Raw genomic sequence first — 20,198 nt, forward strand, 5'->3', positions numbered from 1 at the left:
TAATGAATTTTAAGTTTCTCGAAGCACAGCTCTTTTTAGAAGCTCCTATGAAACATTTTGAGGAGCAATTCAATATTGTGTCACCAGGCGGCGTCTGCAGGCCACGTGGGCGTCGCCAAGATCCTCCTCGAGCATGGCGCGGGCATCAACACCCACTCCAACGAGTTCAAGGAGTCAGCGCTGACCCTCGCGTGCTACAAGGGCCACCTCGACATGGTGCGGTTCCTGCTCGCCGCGGGCGCCGACCGCGAGCACAAGACCGACGAGATGCACACCGCGCTCATGGAGGCCAGTATGGACGGACACGTGGAGGTCGCGCGACTGTTGCTCGACTCGGGCGCACAGGTATCTATTGTTGCTCAACCTCCATTTTTTTTTTTAATAAAAATAGCTAGGTGTGAACATTTGCAGTACCAGAGGGACCGCCAATGCGTTGCCGGCCTTTCAGGAATTTGTTGGTCCGCCCCTTGAATAACCTCTTGTTGTAATCTAGTGGGAATACAGCCAAAGGGAGCCGAACATTTCAAAGAGATCAAACTCAAGGGATCCTTAGATATTTTTTTTTGTAATACTGATACAGAAGATAGACTATTGTGTCGTTACCATAATCCGTACGGCATTTATTCTAATTGCCACATTAATTTGTACTGATTTTGTTTTGCCATACATCAGTTCAACCCATTTTTAGAAAGCGCTCTATCTTAGGCTGCATCATTACTTGCCACCAGGTCTCATTGCAGCTAAGGGCTGGTCTATAAATTTTAAAAAAACCTTCCATCGTCCTAGGTGGTACCTTGTATTGAACTATATCTCTAAAGACCGTTCACTATAACATCCTATCCCCTGCCGTCATGTTGGCACAATTGCTTTCTCAGGTTTTTACCTTGTGAAGTGCAATGATGCCAACATGGCGGCAAGGTAAAAGTTACAGTGAACGGTCTGTATTAGAGGTGTCAAATACAGGTTCATGTGTGTATCACAATATTATCACGTGTTACAGACAAATATTTAATAATTATTAACGTTACATTATTTTGTTACAAAAAAAAAATTGCTTGAACCGTGAGGCGCAAGCAGAAAAATGGGGGCAATCGATTTTCGACCTTATTGACATACGTCAGAAAACAGCATTTTAGCAATCTATGAATTATACTGAGCAAGAATATGACAAAAAACAACTTTCTCATAACCGTCAATAAGGTCGAGATTTGCTTGCACCGATTTCACCATGAGGCGCAAGCAGATAAATGGGTGCAAGCGATTTCCGACCTTATTGACATAGGGAACAACATTTTAACAATCTATGAATGATACCTACTGAACAAGAATATGACAAAAAACAACTTTCTCATAACCGTCAATAAGGTCGAGAACTAGGGTATAGCTTGTATTTAACTCGATTGATTTAAATTTTAAATTTTACTCTTAATAGGTACCCAATCCATACCTTCGCGACAGGTCGAAATCGCAATCGGGGAGGGAATGCCCCGCACACCCGCACGGCCCCTGTGCTAACCCAGTGCGGGCGAGCGAGGGTGACGTGCGGGTGTGCGGGGTGTCACCCCCGCCTCATACCCCGATTGCCATCTCAACCTGTCGCGGAATACAGTACCTAGTACCTACCTATGTATGTAAAAATAAAAACAAGTAGAACGATAAAGCAATGTCAAGTAGATACCTACCTACAATACAATAGGTAGGTAAGTTTACCTAGTTACCTATAAAAAATCTTTTTAGTAGGTAACTACTATATTTATTATCATACATTTCTACATATTTATTATCATACGAATTATAAAATGATGATGATGATTTCTAAAAAGAACAATACCACTTCACGTACCTAACCTATTACCTATAATACTTAAATGTATGATAATACCTACCCTACACTTTGAAAAACATTTTCTCATACGATTTATAAAATGACGCAAGTATTTCCAAAAAGAACAAATCTACTATAATAGGTATTATTAACGCGCGACACAAATCTATCACAACACAAAAATGTACCTAATCTACATTATTTTGCCTAATCTACATTACAATTATTCGCATTAAATATGTATCGACACTCAAGTTCACAAATAAATAAAACTGCATTCAAAATTTATTACGAAACAAACAAAATGATAAAAATACTAGCCGCATACTCGTATCATCACAGTCAACATGTAACAGGCCAATACGAAAATTCGATGTAATAATTATTCACCGTCGAATCGCGACGATATTTGTATTCAGCTGTACCTACCTAATATATTTTATTCTAATATCGTCGCTCGGTCGCGCCGCGCGCGGCGTATCAAAGATCGAACGCCTGAGTTATTTTTTAGGAAGATTTTCTCAAATTTTCACTACTTATTATATATTGTATTCAATTTTGTTTTAATCTAAAAACGAATATCTTGAATACATTTATATATTTAATAAATTTATTAGGTACATTATTTTTTGACACCTCTAGTCTGTATGTCGTATTCCTCATTGCTGTCGTGACCTCTTTTCACTATTCACTAATAATATGGGTTTTCTTGAGATAATAGTATTGCTTGCAATAAGTCCCGCAAATTGTTAATGCGCGTGGCCGCCATTTTAGTGACGTCAGCACTAGACTGAAGTTTCAAGCTGATGGTATATTTTTATTTCGGCTGACGTCAAAATGACGTCATTTCGATTTTAACGAGACATGGTTCCAGCGCAATAGCAATTTGCGGGACTAATAGATCCGCATACGACTCAACTAAGCGTACAATTTCGAGTCTTATTTTGGCGATTATTATAAGATGTTAGTGATACCTAGGGTTTATCCCATACCTATAATATATATAGGCTATCAGTGTACCCCCGGATACTCATATGCCATTGTAACTATTGGTGCAGGTGAACATGCCCACGGACAGCTTCGAGTCGCCGCTGACGCTGGCGGCATGCGGCGGCCATGTTGAATTAGCCTTGCTTTTACTGGAGCGGGGAGCCAACATCGAGGAGGTGAATGACGAGGGGTATACGCCGCTCATGGAGGCCGCCAGAGAAGGTGAGAACATGTACATTGTACAAGACCCACACACCCCATAAATGCACCCATACATATACGCACCCAACAAATATACACCCACATACGCGCCCACGACACGTACACGCACCCACTGATATATACATCCACGCACAGCTTCGAGTCGTCGCTAACACTGGCGGCACGCGGCGGCCATGTTGAATTAGTCATACTTTTATTGAAGCGGGGAGCCAACATCGAGGAGGTGAATGACGAGGTGTATACGCCTCTCATGGAGGCCGCCAGAAAAGGTGTGAACGAGTACAAGATCCACACAGAACCATAAACGCACCCATAACCCATACATATACGCAGCGAACACACATACACCCACATTTGCACCCACACTATTGAAATTGAACCCATTATTTTTAGTTACACGAATAGCTGTTTATTTTTAGAAATGGCTGGATAATTTTGTTTACTGTGTCCCCATATTCCAGGTCACGAGGAAATGGTAGCACTACTTCTGGGCCAAGGGGCGTCAATCAATGCGCAGACCGACGAGACGCAAGAGACAGCCCTGACGCTGGCCTGCTGCGGCGGCTTCCTCGAAGTGGCAGACTTCCTCCTCAAGGCTGGCGCTGATGTGGAGCTCGGCGCCTCCACTCCTCTGATGGAAGCCTCGCAGGAGGGACACCTCGAGCTGGTCCGGTGAGTTGCTCTATAATAAATTATGTAAATACGAAATACAAGAGATAACTGACGCCTGGCTTGCTGTGGCGAGACTTCTTCCTCAAGGCTGAGGCTAATGTGGAGCTCTGTGCCACTCTGATGAAGGCTTCGCACCAAGGACTCTCGAGCTGAGCTCCGTGAGTTGCCCTATAACCAGCGAAGAATAAAACAGAAGAAGCTATCCTGACCATTGTCATTCAAATATTGAGGTTACAAATTCACTTCTGTTAAAATTATAATATTGATTCCAGATTTATTTCATACTGAATGCGTTTTAGTCGTACGTATGATTAACTTGTTTATAGTGTGAGTGTTCTCGTGGTACTTAAAGGATAGGAATCTTTCGTGCGTTTTCGTACGTGTGTGAATTTCTTACGTAAAAGCATGCAAAGTGAGCACGGCCTTAAATGTGCCATTTTGTTCATTTACAGTTACTTGATCGAGTCGGGCGCGGACGTGCACGCGCAGACGCAGACGGGCGACACCGCGCTCACGTACGCGTGTGAGAACGGACACACGGACGTAGCGGACGTGCTGCTGCGCACGGGCGCCGTGCTGGAGCACGAGAGCGAGGGGGGCCGCACGCCCCTCATGAAGGCGTGCCGCGCCGGCCATCTGTGCACCGTGCAGTTCCTCGTTGGCAAGGTATGTGGGGGAAAAACCAAAGGAGCAAAAACCTCTCTTGTTACATTCTATGGCGTTTATGCAAAAAAAAATAGCATAGTATAAAATTTTTAGGAGCTGCAGAACTGAATGGGGTAATAATTTACATCCAAAGCAGATGGAAAATTGATTACTATGGTTACGATAGATCTTAGGCAGGGTGGTTTTGAAACCCTTGTTGCTTTAATTTTTAGTTGGCGTTCACTCCATCTATTTGACTTTCAAAAGTACACTCAAGTATGAGTATCAAATTTTGAAATAAATTATTTTATTTTAACAAGTTCGAGTTCGTTTGTTGGTGGGTGAACTTGTTGCAAGGTTCAGAGCAGCCGTAAAGATTGCCGATTACTGTACAATGTTGAAGAGCAAAATATCATTGTAATGGAAGTATAGGGTCTGAAGATGCGTGATAAAACTGCGTTTTCAAACAGCACTCCGATCAATTGAAGATTTGAACCGTGAATTGTCGTGCAGGGCGCCGACGTGAACCGCATGACGGCGAACGGCGACCACACGCCGCTGTCGCTGGCGTGCGCGGGCGGCCACGCGGACGTCGTCAAGTTCCTGCTGGCCTGCGACGCCGACCCCTTCCGCAAGCTCAAGGACAACTCCAGCACCCTCATCGAGGCCGCCAAGGGGGGCCACACCGCCGTGGTGCAGCTGCTGCTCGACTACCCGCACTCCGTCATGTTGCCCAGAGGTGCGTACTCAGCACATCCTCCGCAGCTCGAGTACCCTGACTGAGGCTTCGTTACATTATAGAAATGAATATGAGCTTAGTGCGTAATAATTGATTAAACAAAGTTTTTTGAACCATTTAGATAAACCTCACTATAATTTGCTAAGTATAAAGTATTAAATGTGCAATGGATTTTGTACCAGGTAACACCGGCACGGAGGAGAGCGGCGGTCTCAGCTCTGCGCAGGCGGCGGCGCTAGGTCTGAGCCACGCGCCCGCGCCCGGCGCGCCCACGCAGCGTGCGCTCCTGCCCGCGCACGCGCCGCACCCGCACGTGCACGCGCACCCCCATCCCCACGTGCACGTGCACTCCCACGCGCCGCCTGCGCACCCGCCCGCGCACCCACCTGCGCATACACCCGCGCACCCACCTGCGCATCCACCTGCACATCCACCTGCGCATCCACCCGCTCCGCTCGCCGCGCCCACCGAGATGCCGCCTAACTTCGCCAAAGTCTATTTGGATGGTGAGTAGTTGCATATCGATGTACCATGATGTATAAGTACTTTTTGTTCTTCTTGCCCTCAATCCACACTATGTGGGATCGGGGCAACGTGCAACTCAACATGATCTAAAGCCATCGGTCCAATAAATAGGTCGGAAGAAGCAGGGCGGCGGCAACGGTACGGCGCAAGCAGCGCCGCCTGTGAACCCCGCCACGGTGCCCGCGAGTGCGGGCAGCGTGGGCAGTGCGGGCGCCACGGTGGGCGTGCCCGCGCCCCCTGCAGGCGTGGGCGTTGCGGGCGCGAAGCACAAGTGTGGGCGCAAGCAACGCCCCGCCGCGCCGCACTCCGACCACCACCTGCCACCGCCGCCCGACATCTTGGACGACCATGTGAGTATACACAACTATTTTGTAATTAGCGTAATCTAGGTCTACCGTTTGCCTGAGACAGCTCGCGAAGTAGAGTTACGGAGGCTGATAGCGACGTTGAATTTCTTGATTTTTACCTCAACTGTCCTCCCGCAACCCACACTCCCTCATGAGTCGTCTCAGTAAAACTACATATATAGCAGTGTCCACAATTAAATTTCTTACTACCCCTAAATTGCTCATAGCAGGCAGCGTCACTATCCGACTTCTCAAATGATAGAGTCATTGGGGGAACGCGCTCTGCCCATGTCCTCTGCGGCGAGGAAAACATTGACTGTCTGACGTCAGCCCAGTGTAACTTTCAAGTTAAACTGTACGAAAATGGCGGCGCTAATTATTTTCTCTCACTTGCGCAGTGTACTTACGAGTGAGAGGTTATTTATTATATGCACAACCAAGTATGGTTATAATTTGTACAGTAGCCTGCAAGCAATATTGTACATCGACCTTTAGAATAAGATAACGGTTTTGTAGAGTGTTGTCTCTGTCGTTGAGAAAATGTCACACAGGAGTGACAGAGACAATGCTCCATAAAGCCAAAATCTTGTTCTAAAGGTCGATGTATGTCACCTAACTGCACAGCAGTTTATTGGCTCAGCTGATTCGTCGTTTTCGATTAGTTTCTTTACTGGCACAAGTTAGATGGAACTGTGCATCTTTTGACGTCATCTCTATGTTGATTTTTAGGGTTCCGTACCTCAAAAGGAAAAACGGAACCCTTATAGGATCACTTTGTTGTCTGTCTGTCTGTCTGTCAAGAAACCTACAGGGTACTTCCCGTTGACCTAGAATCATGAAATTTGGTAGGTAGGTGGGTCTTATAGCTGGTATTAGGGGAAAAATCTGAAAACCGTAAATTTGTGGTTATATCACACAAAAAAAATTAAATTGTGGTCATGAATTAATAATTAGTATTTTCATATTTCGAAGTAAGATAACTATATCAAGTGGGGTATCATATGAAAGGTCTTCACTTGTACATTCTAAAACAGATTTTTATTTATTTTTATATATCATAGTTTTTGAATTATCCTGCAAAATGTCGAAAAAATACGACTGTAGTACGGAACCCTCATTGCGCGAGCCTGATTCGCACTTGGCCGGTTTTTTAAAGATTATGTACAAGAGTTATTATTGAAAATTAAATAGTTGAATCTGTCTTGTTTGAATGTGTCTGCTATGTATAGATAATTTAATATTTTCCTTAATTATTTCTCGGCGATCTATAAGCTATGTTTTTTTTGTGAGTTACTATCCTACCGAATGTATAATCTGGCTTTAAAGTTATGTTACAAATCATTGCCAAAGAGATTTTAAGCTGAAAATTTGCTAATAAAACATTATTGTTACTCACATGTCATAGGAATCACAAAAGCAGTTCCCAAATTAATTACAATTAGTAATAAGTAATATTTTGCATAATATGTCGATTGTCGCTTGCTTGGTTTGATTTGACTGCACAATCGCACGCATGCCGTACGCATTCGCTCTTCATTGCATTATAGCAGTATTCAACACAGCTAGGAATATTATGAGCAGGTACTTTATAAATGTTGAAAGTGTGTGACAAGGCTACTCTATGATACCTAAATCTGTAGGGTGAGATTTCAAGAAATCAATGTAGCAGGAGCTTAGCATTATGATGGAAACATATTTAAAATTCGCACCACCCACATCGCGCCCGGTTTTTAATGTGATTCTGGTTATAGATAATGTGGCTAATCTGTTGTACACATTATCTAAATATTTAAAAGGAAAAGGTGACTAACTGATCTATCAATGCACACTCAAACTACTGGCCGGGTCTGAATGAAATTTGGCATGCAGATAGCTAATATAACGTAGGCATCCGCTACAAAAAGGATATACTAAAAAGGATTTTTGAAAAATCGAAGTCGCGAGCATAAGCTAGTATAACCTAAATTGATAGGTCTAAATCCAGTGCAGAGAGCATTATGAAAGGAATAGCAATAAATTACATTAACTGTCACTCTCGCAACCAGCGTCGTGGCCCACGAGCCGTCTCTGAAACGCTATAACTATAGTATGAGGGGGGGACGCCCCACACTCCCGCACGTCATCCGCGCTCGTCCGCACCGGGTTAGCGCTGGAACTTGGAACTGTGCGGGCGTTCCCTCTCAGATTGCCATACCAACTTGTCGTCTACCTCTACAGTACGCGGCAGAAAGTAATGTACATCGACCTTAAAATAGCAGATTTGTAAAGCATTGTCTCTGTCGTCGAGACCGACAATACGTCATATAGGTATGAGTGGCAGAGACAACGCTCTACAAAGCCGAAATGTCATTCTAATGTATTGTACATTACTTTCTGATGCGTACTGTACTATAGTCTTGTGGATTGCTATAGACAATGTAGAGACGCTATTTTACATGCTTTCAACTTTAATCAAGTACCTCTCCATTGTTTGCCACCCTCTGGGGTCTGGGGCTAATACCTTTGGACCTGTAAGTGAAGATCATCCTCTGCAACATTGGTGCCCCATTGGAATTTCAAACTAATAAAAATTCCTTGCTTTTCTATGATACAAATAGAACTTATTATATCATTCTATGGGTGATGGTTAATTTGTATATTATTCTATTATGTACATATTTTCTTCCATGATTTATAAACATTAATAAATCATTTTTTCCTCTCCGTTTAAAACACTAAAATAGTAATAAGTAATCGGTTAATATAATTTGCATAATATCATCCTTTCTTTTCCATAGTAAAGTACTACCTGCACATAAGGCGATAATCGTCAATACGCATCGAAACGCCCAATTGCCACATTGTTAACTTACAATAATTGGGTATTTGACTAAATCAAAATAAATTATCAATATAGAAGGTCTTCCAAAATACGTAAAATCCACGTCCTTTGTTTGTTTCAAGTGTAATAATCATTTTAAATTATCGATTAGACTAAAAAAAGTACGCCATCATTAAAATATTGTGACGTCACATTCCAGTATTTCATAGAATCTCGCATATTAAGCGCGCGTTTTGAAGTTTGATAAAAGTTACTGATTCCGTATTATGTAGAAGAGTTACTGAGTACCATATTATGTAGAACCTCATTTATAAAAACTTATAAAAGACCAATTTCATACAAATATCCTGGATTTCTTTGCCACCATATTGCCACTATATACCATAATAAAGGTACCGTCTTTTAAATTCGTAATAAGTAGACAAGCCCCCTGATTACTTACATACAGAGAATGCAATAAATAAGATAAACAGCTGCTCAAAGAGAATAAGTTTTTGATTCTCATACAAATTAATTTTCGCCCGTAGTGACTCTTGGCTTGATCTAAAATCTATCATTTAATCATATTAGTGTATGCATTTAATCCATCATTTTGTGCTTGCTTCCCACGGCGTAGATGTGCCAGCACGTGACGCATAAGCATAAGCTAACCCTCCCGCCCGGCTTTACTTGGAAGGATGCTAACAAGAAATGTAAAACTAAAAACAAACTAGAAAAACAGTCCAATGTGAGTTTGTCATCTCTGATACCATGTTACGTAGAGTTGTGGCCAATTTCAGTTTTTCCTTTATGATATTTATTATTGGTTTGTTATATTAGCGTTTAAACTACCGTGAGTGATTTCCATTATAAATAATATCTGTCCCGGCTGTACTCACGTGTTTAGTCGACGTAGTACGGCAGCGGCACGCGCGGCCCGCAGTCAAAACCGCGGCGCGTGCGCGAACTGACTCCCTTGAAAAAGGACCCCGGATGGGTTCGAAACTAGTCGGGCTAACGTCGACTAAACACGTGAGTACAGCCGGGACAGATATTATTTGTAATGATTTGTTATAGTCAAAAGTCGAGCTTTCGCTGTTCCTTGGATGCATTAGGTCTGACAAGCAGTCTTTAAGGGAAGCTCTTTTGACATGCCCGTTCACACATAGAGTTAACTTTTGTTCACTAATTACTTACAGTACGCGTCAGAAAATAATGAACATCGACCTTTAGAAGAAGATAGCGGATTTGTAGAGCATTGTCTCTGTCGTTGAGACCGTATATAGGGCATATAGGTATGAGTGACAGAGACAACGCTCTACAAAGTCTAAATGTCATTCTGAAGGCCGATGTACATTATTTTCTACCGCGTACTGCCGTTCATTTTATACTCATGTTAAAAGTTCAATTTTTCCGATTTTATACATACTCATATTATAAATGCGGAAGTGTGTCTGTCTGTCTGTCTGTCTGCTAGCTTTTCACGCCTCAACCGTTCAACCGATTTTGACCAAATTTAGTACAGAGGGCTACCTCTGTAAACTCTAACTCTGCAAGCTATTGCAACCCGGGGAAGGACATAGGATACTTTTTATCCCGGAAAATTTAAGAGTTCCCACAGGATTTTTAAAAACCTAAATTCACGCGTACGAAGTCGCGGGCATCAGCTAGTTAGTGTATATTTTGGGGTCCTGGTCCATGGATAGCAAACATACATATATTTATAAATATTTTATTTATTTAATATATTATTATGTAATTAAATTGTAGGTATTAGTTTATCTGTGTATTAGTTAAGTGATTCGTGAGTGAATGTATAATTGTTTTTCGCAGAGAGTCGACCTGCTAGCAAGTCAACCAAGAAACGAATCACTGCCAGAGACTGAGAGGACTATGCTCGATTTAGCTGACGCCTCCGGTAAGACAATTTACTTTTAAAATCACAAAAAATATGTAGTACAGATTGTCAATCCACGCTATTTTGAATATATTAAGTTATAGGTGAAAATAGAATGTCAAAATAGCTACAACCACATTATCACAAATATCTGTAAGAAAAATTCGAAAGCGCGCCGGATTCTTGCTCTCTGCTCATACAGTGCGAGAAAGCTATCTTGGCGCGTGGCGAAAATCGGAACTAAGGGTGCCGTCAAGTGTCCCCTTCGTTCTTGTTTGAATATTCTAAGCCTTTGTTCTCCAACAGCGCCCCCCCCCTGTTATTGTCATTGAAGTGCCAAGAGAGCCTTGTCCCACTGTACATTTTGTACTAGACCCTGCAGACTCTGAATCTTGTCGAATCGGACGTACGCTTCGGATGTTCGCAGAGTGAATGGGACAAAGAGTTTTCTGACAGACGATTCTTAATAATAAGCAGCCGACCATAAGTCAACCGTCATTTTGGTTGCGTTGGGATGAGTTAGAACAAATTGCATCTACAATATTAATAACTAGATGGTGCCCGCGACTTCGTCCGCGTGGATTTAGGTTTAATAATCCCGTGGGAACTCTTTAATTTTCCGGGATGAAAAGTAGCCTATGTCCTTCCTCGGGATGCAAACTATCTCTGTACCAAATTTCGTCGAAATCGGTTGAACGAATGGACCTTGAAAGGCTAGCAGACATACAGACAGACACACTTTCGCATGTTTAATATTAGTATGGCTTGTGGGTGGTAAAGTAGTACTCTTGTACAAAGGTCCGCCGACGCTCGCCACGTCGGCCCTTCACGCCCTCGACCTACAGTTCTGCGCGCAAGGCAAGTCGTCACATACATTCTATAGCACGCGACAGGTCGTGATGCCAATTGGGGAGGAAACGCCCCGCACACCCTAACAGCCCCCGTGCTAACCCGATTCTGGCGAGCGTGGGTGATGTGCGGGCGTGTGGCGGGGTGATTACGTAAAACGTTGCAGTAGCGACAGCAGTAGCAATGCGACAGTTCATTTGATATCTCCCTTCTTCTTTTTCTTATTTCACTTTGTGGCTATTGCTCTCTCTCTAGCCGCTGTTTTGACAGCAAAGATCGCGAGATACGTAATCACCTATCCCCTCGCTCATACCCCGATTGCCATCTCTTTACCTGTCGCGGACTATAAATTGCTAACTTGGTTGTGTCTCATTTCTAATCTGTAACAGGCTGCTAAACGCTTCAACATTACATGTTGCATTGTGTGTTGTGCGTAATAAGAGATTTTACATCTCACCAACGTCGATACAATTCGAGCGTCATAAGTAAAATGGACCTAAAGCTCTTCTCAGACCTGGGCGCCTTTGGAACACTCTTAGCTTTAGTTTATCACCATCATTATCTTACAAATTGAACAGTTGACAATCAAAAAATTGTAGAATGGTACCTACTTTGAATAAATGATTTGATTTCAAACCAAAAATTCAATACCATAGATTTTAATTTCGCTGTAGCGCTGGCTGGATGAGTTTGAGCTTTAAAACAACGCAATTAAGGTTTATTTTATTTTGAAGCTAAAGTGTTTCGCCGCTCGAATTATATAAAGTTTGTGAGAATTAAAATCTGATACTAAAGCTTCAGATCCTTATTAATTTAATTTTATATGTTCTGTATTGTCTTTAATGAACTAATTAATAATATGTTTCATAGGCATATTGTAACGAAAATGTTATCCATCGTAACACTCCAAATTGCTTATTTCGTTTTGTATGCTGCTATGTTACGTTCATTGTACAGTCTTTAAAACCTTGTGCAATCGTGCCGTCTAATATTTATTTTTTGTATATAATAAGTATGCTTGGCGTAATGAAAGGCTCTTTCCAGTAAATCAATAAATGGCTGCAAGGCTTTTTGTTAGCTAAAAATTTATTTGACACTATTTACTACAAAAAATGAAGATTCATCTAGCTCATTAATACATACACTGTAGTTTTATTTTTATTGCACTAAAGTAGTTTAAGACAATTTATTGTGAGTTTCCAATGACTCCATCTTAAGCTGCATCGCCACTTGTCAGCAGGTCTGATTACTTGCCAAGCCAAGCACTTGTCTATAAATTTAAAAAAAGCTAATGGTTTGGTTCCAGTCTTTTTGGGCATATATTTTTGTCAGTTCTCTATCAACAATAAAAATTCAATATCGGCTTTAGACAGTAACGTTTATTGTAATTTCCAACGAGTCATACTGTAGCTTGGGTGTGACTCGATGGGAATTTTTTTTTCGATGGATTCCAAACGAGTCACATTGTTACACCATTGGGTGTGACTCGTTGGGAACCCATCTATTTTAATGGACGACATTTGAACATTGAAGTTGTGAGTGAAGTTGGCAGGAGTTGTCAAGCTGCACTTGTATCATTGGGCCAGGATGTAATATGTTGGTTGTTGCAGGCGTGACGCTGCACGCGCCCAGCACGCCGCCCTACCCGCCGCCGCAGACGCTGTTCCCGCTGCAGCAGCTGCCCACCAACCTCAACCAGGTATGCTTACTACATATCATCATCATTACCAAGCGACGGACGTCCACTGCCAGACATATGTCTCTTGAAGAGACTTCTTTATTCTTATTCTTTCTTTATTACAAGAATAACATGCGGTATAAGTCCCGCAAATTGCTATTGAGCTGAAACCATGTCTCATTATCATCGAAATGACGTCATTTGACGTATATTTATGTAAGTAAAAATATACCATCAGCTCGAAACTTCAGTCTAGTGCTGACATCACTAAAACGGCGGCCACGTGCATTAGCAATTTGCCGGACTTCATGTGAGCCCCTGTAAGGGTATAGCAAAATATACATTATAATTATTAGATAATTCACTCAGGTATATAATATTTACAAAATTCATAAATTATAATAACAGACTCAAGAGGAAAAAACAGCAGTAGATTTGATTTTTTTAAATTACAACTTCGTCCGCGTCGATTTAGGTTTTTAAAAATCCCGTAGGAACTCTTTAATTTTCCGGGATAAAAAGTATGCCAATGTCCTTCCCCGGGATGTAAGCTAACTCTGTACCAAATTTCATCGAAATCGGTTAAACTGTTGGGCCGTGAAAAGCCAGCAGACAGACAGAAACACTTTCGCATTTATAATATTAGTATGGATTATGCCAATAACTTCAAAATAAACATAGTATATCTACGATCTAGTGCACCTCGATACAAGACCGTCCGCGGATAAAGGCAACTCGCAAGTTCGCCTGCAAGTTCCTCCTTGTTGAAGCGTTACAGAGGCTCGGAGGGCACATAAGTGAAGTCGCGGTAATTTGTATAGGAATTCATTCATGTACAGTACTACCACTTTTATAAGTGACGCCGATGTACCTGCAAGAAGATTCTCTTGTACGCAAACCCTAAAGTAAACTAAATTAACAGGTCTAAATCTAGTGCTATCTTTTTCCGCAAGCAACATTATGAAAGGGAAAGCAATAGATTTAGACGTGTCATTTTAGTTACGTTTAAGAAATTGTGTACAACGGAATTGCCACAATACTTAGTTAACCGTATAGTTAGAAAAATATAATTAGCTGAACCTTTAATTGCTAATCGTAAATCGTAATCGTTTAATTCGTAATGATAGTTCATTAGTTTTAAAATCATTACTGTTAGTTTTTAAAATAAAAGCATTATTGTATTAAACATATATTTAATGTAATGAGCGTTCTAAAAATATTAGATTAGTGTAATTAACAATTAACCTAGAATAATTTAAAGGCAAATTGCATATCATTGAAGAGAAAAGTTATTTAGGCACGTTGGGTGATACTGGGATGGATAGAAAACTTCAAGGTGGCGTCACAGACATGCTAATGTATGTTAATATTGTTTGGAGTACAAAAACTGTACTAATGCCAATGGTTTTCATTTACAAATCATGAAATTTTCGTTTTTTCATACCAAGTTTAGTACCAATTAATTTGAAATCCAAAAAAAAATACTTATTTTATAGTTTTTAGTGATCACTTTTGTCGCCAGTCTGACTGCCAATTTTTTTTCTTGTAATCTGTTGTATAGGTCAAATTTTTAACCTTACCATACATTAATATCATTAAGTATGTTACAATAGCACGTAATTTTTACCAGCAACAGCTTCAAGAACTCCAGCAGCAGCAACTGCAGCAGCTTGCCGTGCAGCAACAGCACCAGCAAGCGGTGCAGCAACAGCAACAGAAGTTGCAGCAGTTACAACAGCAACAGCAAGCTGTGCAGCAGCAGCAACAACAGCTACTGCAGAAGAAACTGCAGCAGCAGCTGCAACAGCCGCCACAACTACAACAGCCGCAGCTACCACAGCAATATGTGCCAGATGTGCTGCAGAGGCCCGAAGCTTATATACCGCAGGTAAGATTTTAGACACCGACGTAGTTAGTCTCTGATTTTAGACTAGATAATGCCCGCGACTTCGTAAGAATCCCGTGGGCACTTATTGATTTCCCGGGATAAAAAGTAGCCTATGTCCTTCCTCGGGATGCAAGCTATCTCTGTATCAAATTTCGTCAAAATCGGTTGAACGGATGGGTCGTGTAAGGCTAGCAGACAGACAGACATACAGACACACTTTCGCATTTATAATATTAGTATGGATTAGTATGGATTTGGATGTATCCAGGAATTAAGATTGCATTTCATAAGTGCTTCTTCCATTTGATCGAATCCAAAGGCGGGATATTCGACTTGTGGACGATCCCAAACTAACCGGCTTATTGGAAAGCCTGGAGCACCGCAGAGATGTAAGCTCTCTATGCGTGTTCTATCGCCTTTGTAATGGGGGAGTACTTTGAAGAGCTTTTTGACCTCATTCCATCCTCCTTTTTCGACAACAAACCCCTATTTCACCCCCTTAGGGGTTGAATTTTTAAAAATCCTTTCTTAGCGGATGCCTATGTCATAATATCTATCTGCATGCCAGATATCAGCCCGATCCGTTCAGTAGTTTGAGCTTTGCGTTGATAGATCAGTCAAACAGTCCGTCACCCTTTTATCTAAATATATAAAAGGAAAAGGTGACTGACTGACTGACTGACTGACTGACTGACTGACTGATCTATCAACGCACAGCTCAAACTACTGGACGGATCGGGCTGAAATTTGGCATGCAGATAGCTATTATGACGTAGGCATCCGCTAAGAAAGGATTTTTGAAAATTCAATCTCTAAGGGGGTGAAATAGGGGGTTGAAATTTGTGTACTCCACGCGGACGAAGTCGCGAGCATAAGCTAGTATATTTATATAACTCACTCCAATACTAACCCAAGTTAGTACGCTATTTAGGACAATTCCCCTTCCATGTATGTGGTGAGGTAGCCAACGACCCCTTGACTGCCCCGCCGCGTTACATTCACGGAATTCATCAGTACCATAATGTTGTAGACGGCAGCGAGCGGCGGCGCAGAGGAGAGCGGGTCGGTGGAGGCGCGCGAGCTGGGTGCGGTGCTGGCGTACTTGCAGAGGGAAGTGCCTTCGCTCGTGGCTCTGCCGCCCAACGAGTTGCGCTCGCTAGTGCTGCAGGTACGTACAAGTCGATGCGCCATTCCACTCTCTTGTCACAATAACTAAATTCAACGTGTATCTATCTAAACTTACTAAAAATATTACAAAATAATTTACTGAAAATATTCTTAAGAACCTTTTTTTTTTCTTAAATCTCATGTTTTAATGAGGCTTTTATAGGTGACTTTGAATTATGCGGGCCTCATCGTTAATTGAACTCCAACGAAGTTAGTACCATTCTAAATAATATCTGTCCCGGCTGTACTCACGTGTGTAGTCGACGTTAGCCCGACTAGTTTCGAACCCATACGGGGTCCTTTTTCAAGGGAGTCCGTTTGCGCACGCGCCGCAGTTTAAATGCTAAAGAAGTTAGTACCATTATCTTTATACAGATCAGCGCAATGTCCACGTATTGCCATAGAGAAAGCTAAAGAAAGCAATCACTATGTAGCTATTTCTATATTTTGCAAATTTTACATTATAAGAATTCTACATTCTGGGTCTGAACTGTGAAGACCTTAACCAAACTTGATTGTGATCCTTCTTGCTGGATAAGCTGAAAAAAAAAACCGTTTTTTTTTAATGAAGTGACATGCAGGTTTATGGAAACAAACGCATAATGTGTAGGTTATCGGGCAAAAGTCTTACGTATCTTTGAAAAAGGTAAACCACAGGAAGCTTTGTTTCTTTTTTGAATGGAGTAACGTGCAGGTTATGGACATAACGAATAACGTGCAGGTTATGCAACAAAAGTCTCACGAAATTCTGTCGGGCAAGTGCTCGGAGGGCGCGGACGGGGCGGAAGGTGCGGAGGTGGATGACGCGGGGCTGGGCGTGGACGACGCGCTGTGCGGCGACGCGGACGACGACGCGCACGCGCGCCGCCTGCTCGCCGCCGCCGAAGAGGCGCTGTCCGCTGACTGGCCGCGCGACCACGACCTACCGGTGAGCCCTACAGATGGGTATTATTGCTACTCTTAAATAATTTTAATTTGGTGAAATTATTTTTGTCTTGTATTTTTTCAATTTTTATTTGTTATTTTCACCACACTTTTGTATAGACCAAATCACTAGATAAAAAACTCAAGACTGGTGATTGCAGTCCAATTAATATACCACAGTCAAAGTATCATACTAAGTTATTTCAAGCCACATATCCGGTTCGAAGGACCATTATAGTGAGACTGTTTCTACTGTTAGCAGGGCGGTGCGGGATGCCAGTACCGGGCGCGGCCGCCATCGCCGTCGGGGCTACTAGACGCGCGGGTGGACGCCACGCTCACCCCCGCGCCAGCGCCTGCGCCCGCGCCGCTCGACCCGCAGCCGCACTTTGCGCTGCCACCGCCTACCTTACCTTATGATGACTACAGGTATGGCAAACTGTTGGTTTACGTGACTATTTATCTGTCGAGACTCCGATGCACATCATCACATCACATCGTTCTTTTTTATGTCTATAGAATAGAATAGAATAGAATGTATTTATTCATGTAAACTTTTTACAAGTGCTTATGAATAGTCCGGTAGTTTTAATTTACCACTGGTTCCGAATGCCGTTCCTACCGAGAAGAACCAGCAAAAAATTAAAAAGAGCAACCTCTTTTTAATTTTTAATTTTTATTTTATAACTACTGCCACATGCCAGTTGACACATAGAACAAATGTGGAAAGTCCTTTTTCAAAATTTATGCATCATAAAAAATTATCCTCAGATCGTCAACGTTCGGTCCGGCGGCGGGAGGCGTGGCGGCGGGTGCGGGTGCGGCAGGGGGTGCGGGTGCGGCGGCGAGTGCGGGAGCGGCGGCGGGCGCGGGTGGCGCGCCTGCCCCCGCGCCCGTCGCGCCGCCCGCGCAGCCGCACGCCAAGAGGGACCAACACCACCATGCCAACAACGCCAACCTCAAGAAAAAGGTAACTTATTATACCATAGCATCACAAAAAACGGTTCTGATCTTAAATGCAGTGGGTGATTTATTGATTGATGATTGATATTTTGGTGAAATGAGCCACACCAACTGTATGTTTCCTTCATATATTCCAAGTTAGCCCGCAATTGCCTTAGACTGCAGACTTAGGTAAGATTGCAGTCAAGGGTTAACTTTGCCACTAATACTTTTGGATGAATGTTGAAGTAAGGTTTGTGTGCCGCAGGGTCGGTTCGGCGGCGGCGCTCGCGGCACGCGCGCGGAGGCGTACGGCGCGCACGCCACGCCGCCGCAGCCCGCGCCCGCCGCCTACTCCGCCATGGACGTGGACGGCGAGACCGACTCCAACCACGACACGGCGCTCACGCTCGCCTGCACCGGCGGCCACGAGGACCTCGTCGAGCTGCTGCTGTCGCGCGGCGCCGACATCGAGCACCGCGACAAGAAGGTGACTACCTTCAATATATACAGTGCATCGTCTCGCGGTGTGCGTATGTGCAGCTGCGTGTAGAAGTGAGCCAGTGAAAAACCGATGCCTATAACTAGTTCACTTGGTGGTCAAGCGATCAATATACTACAGGACCACGCTAGCGCGACGTGTCATACATCTATGATGCACAAATAAAATAGTACGTGCAAGCGGGTTCTGGCTAGTGTCAGCAGCTCTGACCGCTGGAAGAATAGTGTATGCTTGCCCATCTAACGTATTTATCTTGTTGATTGATTCGGGCTTTAAAAAGTAAACCCGGCTCATGCGTGGCATGCTGCTTCGGCAAATGCAGCGTCTTCATAATTTCTATCCCAGTTGGTCATCTTTGCGTTCTGTCTCGTCCGCTTGAATTTTGCCATAATCTGAAATACCGAAAAATCGATAGTAATCGATCGCGGACCTTGATACCTACAATTTGTGTTTTTGATCGGCAGGGCTTCACCCCCCTAATCCTAGCGGCGACGGCGGGCCACGAGAAGATCGTGGAGATCCTGCTCAACCACGGCGCGGACATCGAGGCGCAGTCGGAGCGCACCAAGGACACTCCGCTGTCGCTGGCGTGCAGCGGCGGCCGCTTCGAGGTGGTGGAGCTGATCCTGAACCGCGGCGCCAACAAGGAGCACCGCAACGTGTCCGACTACACGCCGCTGTCGCTGGCCGCGTCCGGCGGCTACGTCAACATCATCCGCCTGCTGCTGCACCATCAGGTGAGGACGTAGGCTCTCATGTTGCGAGATATTATATCCTTGGCTCGACTCGTCGCTGTCACACCACGGAACAGTATTACACACGGTACGGTAGTCCGGACGCCTTTGATCTCGTGGTAGACGAACACGAAGACGCGACCCTTCAAGATAGGTCCTCAACTACGTAGGCGAGTTCACGTCGCTCTTTCGTTCCACACGTACAGCACGATTGCTCTGTCTAGACTCTAGACAGCTTCGTAGAACCTCTGTACGTACAGTACGCGGCCGAAAGTAATGTACATCGGCCTTTAGAATGACATTTCGTCTTTGTAGAGCGTTGTCTCTGTCACTCATACCTATATGACGTTTTGTCGGTCTCAACGACAGAGACAGTGCTCTACAAATTTGCTATCTCATTATCTTTACTCTGACTACGGCTTGTATGGTCGCATCCACGAGCATTGCAAAATGCCTCATTGCCAAAATAAGTTGTGTGAGCATGAGTCCGTTCGTACGTGACAACGTACGTCCTTATAACCATAATAGTAGTAAAATGAAAATGTTTTATTTTGTTCCAGGCGGAAATCAACTCCCGCACTGGTTCCAAACTAGGCATATCCCCCCTGATGTTGGCGGCCATGAACGGTCACACGGCGGCCGTGCGGCTGCTGCTGGACTGCGGCTCCGACATCAACGCGCAGATAGAGACCAACCGCAACACCGCCCTCACGCTCGCCTGCTTCCAAGGTAGGCCAACTACCACTAGCAAGTCGCCTGCTTCCAAGTAAACCCGCTTCCATCATAGGCTGCTCCATCCAGGCTAACTTGTATCAGAATAAAAATAAGCATTTTCAACCTTAAAAAACTTGT

At 43.4% G+C, this 20,198-nt stretch overlaps 1 protein-coding gene across 16 annotated transcripts in view; it reads left to right on the forward strand.

Annotated features, from left to right (window-relative positions):
- Positions 1 to 20,198, forward strand: part of mask (multiple ankyrin repeats single KH domain) — a 61,007-nt gene that overhangs the window by 23,507 nt on the left and 17,302 nt on the right. For 6 of the 16 annotated variants that reach the window (XM_069501252.1, XM_069501240.1, XM_069501242.1 and 3 more), the window contains 19 exons: positions 88 to 345; positions 2,884 to 3,037; positions 3,499 to 3,709; positions 4,162 to 4,375; positions 4,868 to 5,093; positions 5,276 to 5,599; positions 5,730 to 5,968; positions 9,403 to 9,513; positions 10,599 to 10,683; positions 11,461 to 11,520; positions 13,122 to 13,210; positions 14,820 to 15,077; positions 16,108 to 16,245; positions 16,966 to 17,172; positions 17,428 to 17,597; positions 17,940 to 18,138; positions 18,379 to 18,600; positions 19,077 to 19,349; positions 19,907 to 20,075. In XM_069501252.1, coding sequence (XP_069357353.1) covers positions 88 to 345; positions 2,884 to 3,037; positions 3,499 to 3,709; positions 4,162 to 4,375; positions 4,868 to 5,093; positions 5,276 to 5,599; positions 5,730 to 5,968; positions 9,403 to 9,513; positions 10,599 to 10,683; positions 11,461 to 11,520; positions 13,122 to 13,210; positions 14,820 to 15,077; positions 16,108 to 16,245; positions 16,966 to 17,172; positions 17,428 to 17,597; positions 17,940 to 18,138; positions 18,379 to 18,600; positions 19,077 to 19,349; positions 19,907 to 20,075 — 3,607 coding nt within the window. The remainder of the gene's footprint in view (positions 1 to 87; positions 346 to 2,883; positions 3,038 to 3,498; positions 3,710 to 4,161; positions 4,376 to 4,867; positions 5,094 to 5,275; positions 5,600 to 5,729; positions 5,969 to 9,402; positions 9,514 to 10,598; positions 10,684 to 11,460; positions 11,521 to 13,121; positions 13,211 to 14,819; positions 15,078 to 16,107; positions 16,246 to 16,965; positions 17,173 to 17,427; positions 17,598 to 17,939; positions 18,139 to 18,378; positions 18,601 to 19,076; positions 19,350 to 19,906; positions 20,076 to 20,198) is intronic. The other 10 variants (XM_069501241.1, XM_069501245.1, XM_069501255.1 and 7 more) reach the window with 7 other exon arrangements.

Source organism: Maniola hyperantus, chromosome 10 (assembly GCF_902806685.2).
Source record: "Maniola hyperantus chromosome 10, iAphHyp1.2, whole genome shotgun sequence".
Classification (NCBI taxonomy): domain Eukaryota; kingdom Metazoa; phylum Arthropoda; class Insecta; order Lepidoptera; family Nymphalidae; genus Maniola; species Maniola hyperantus.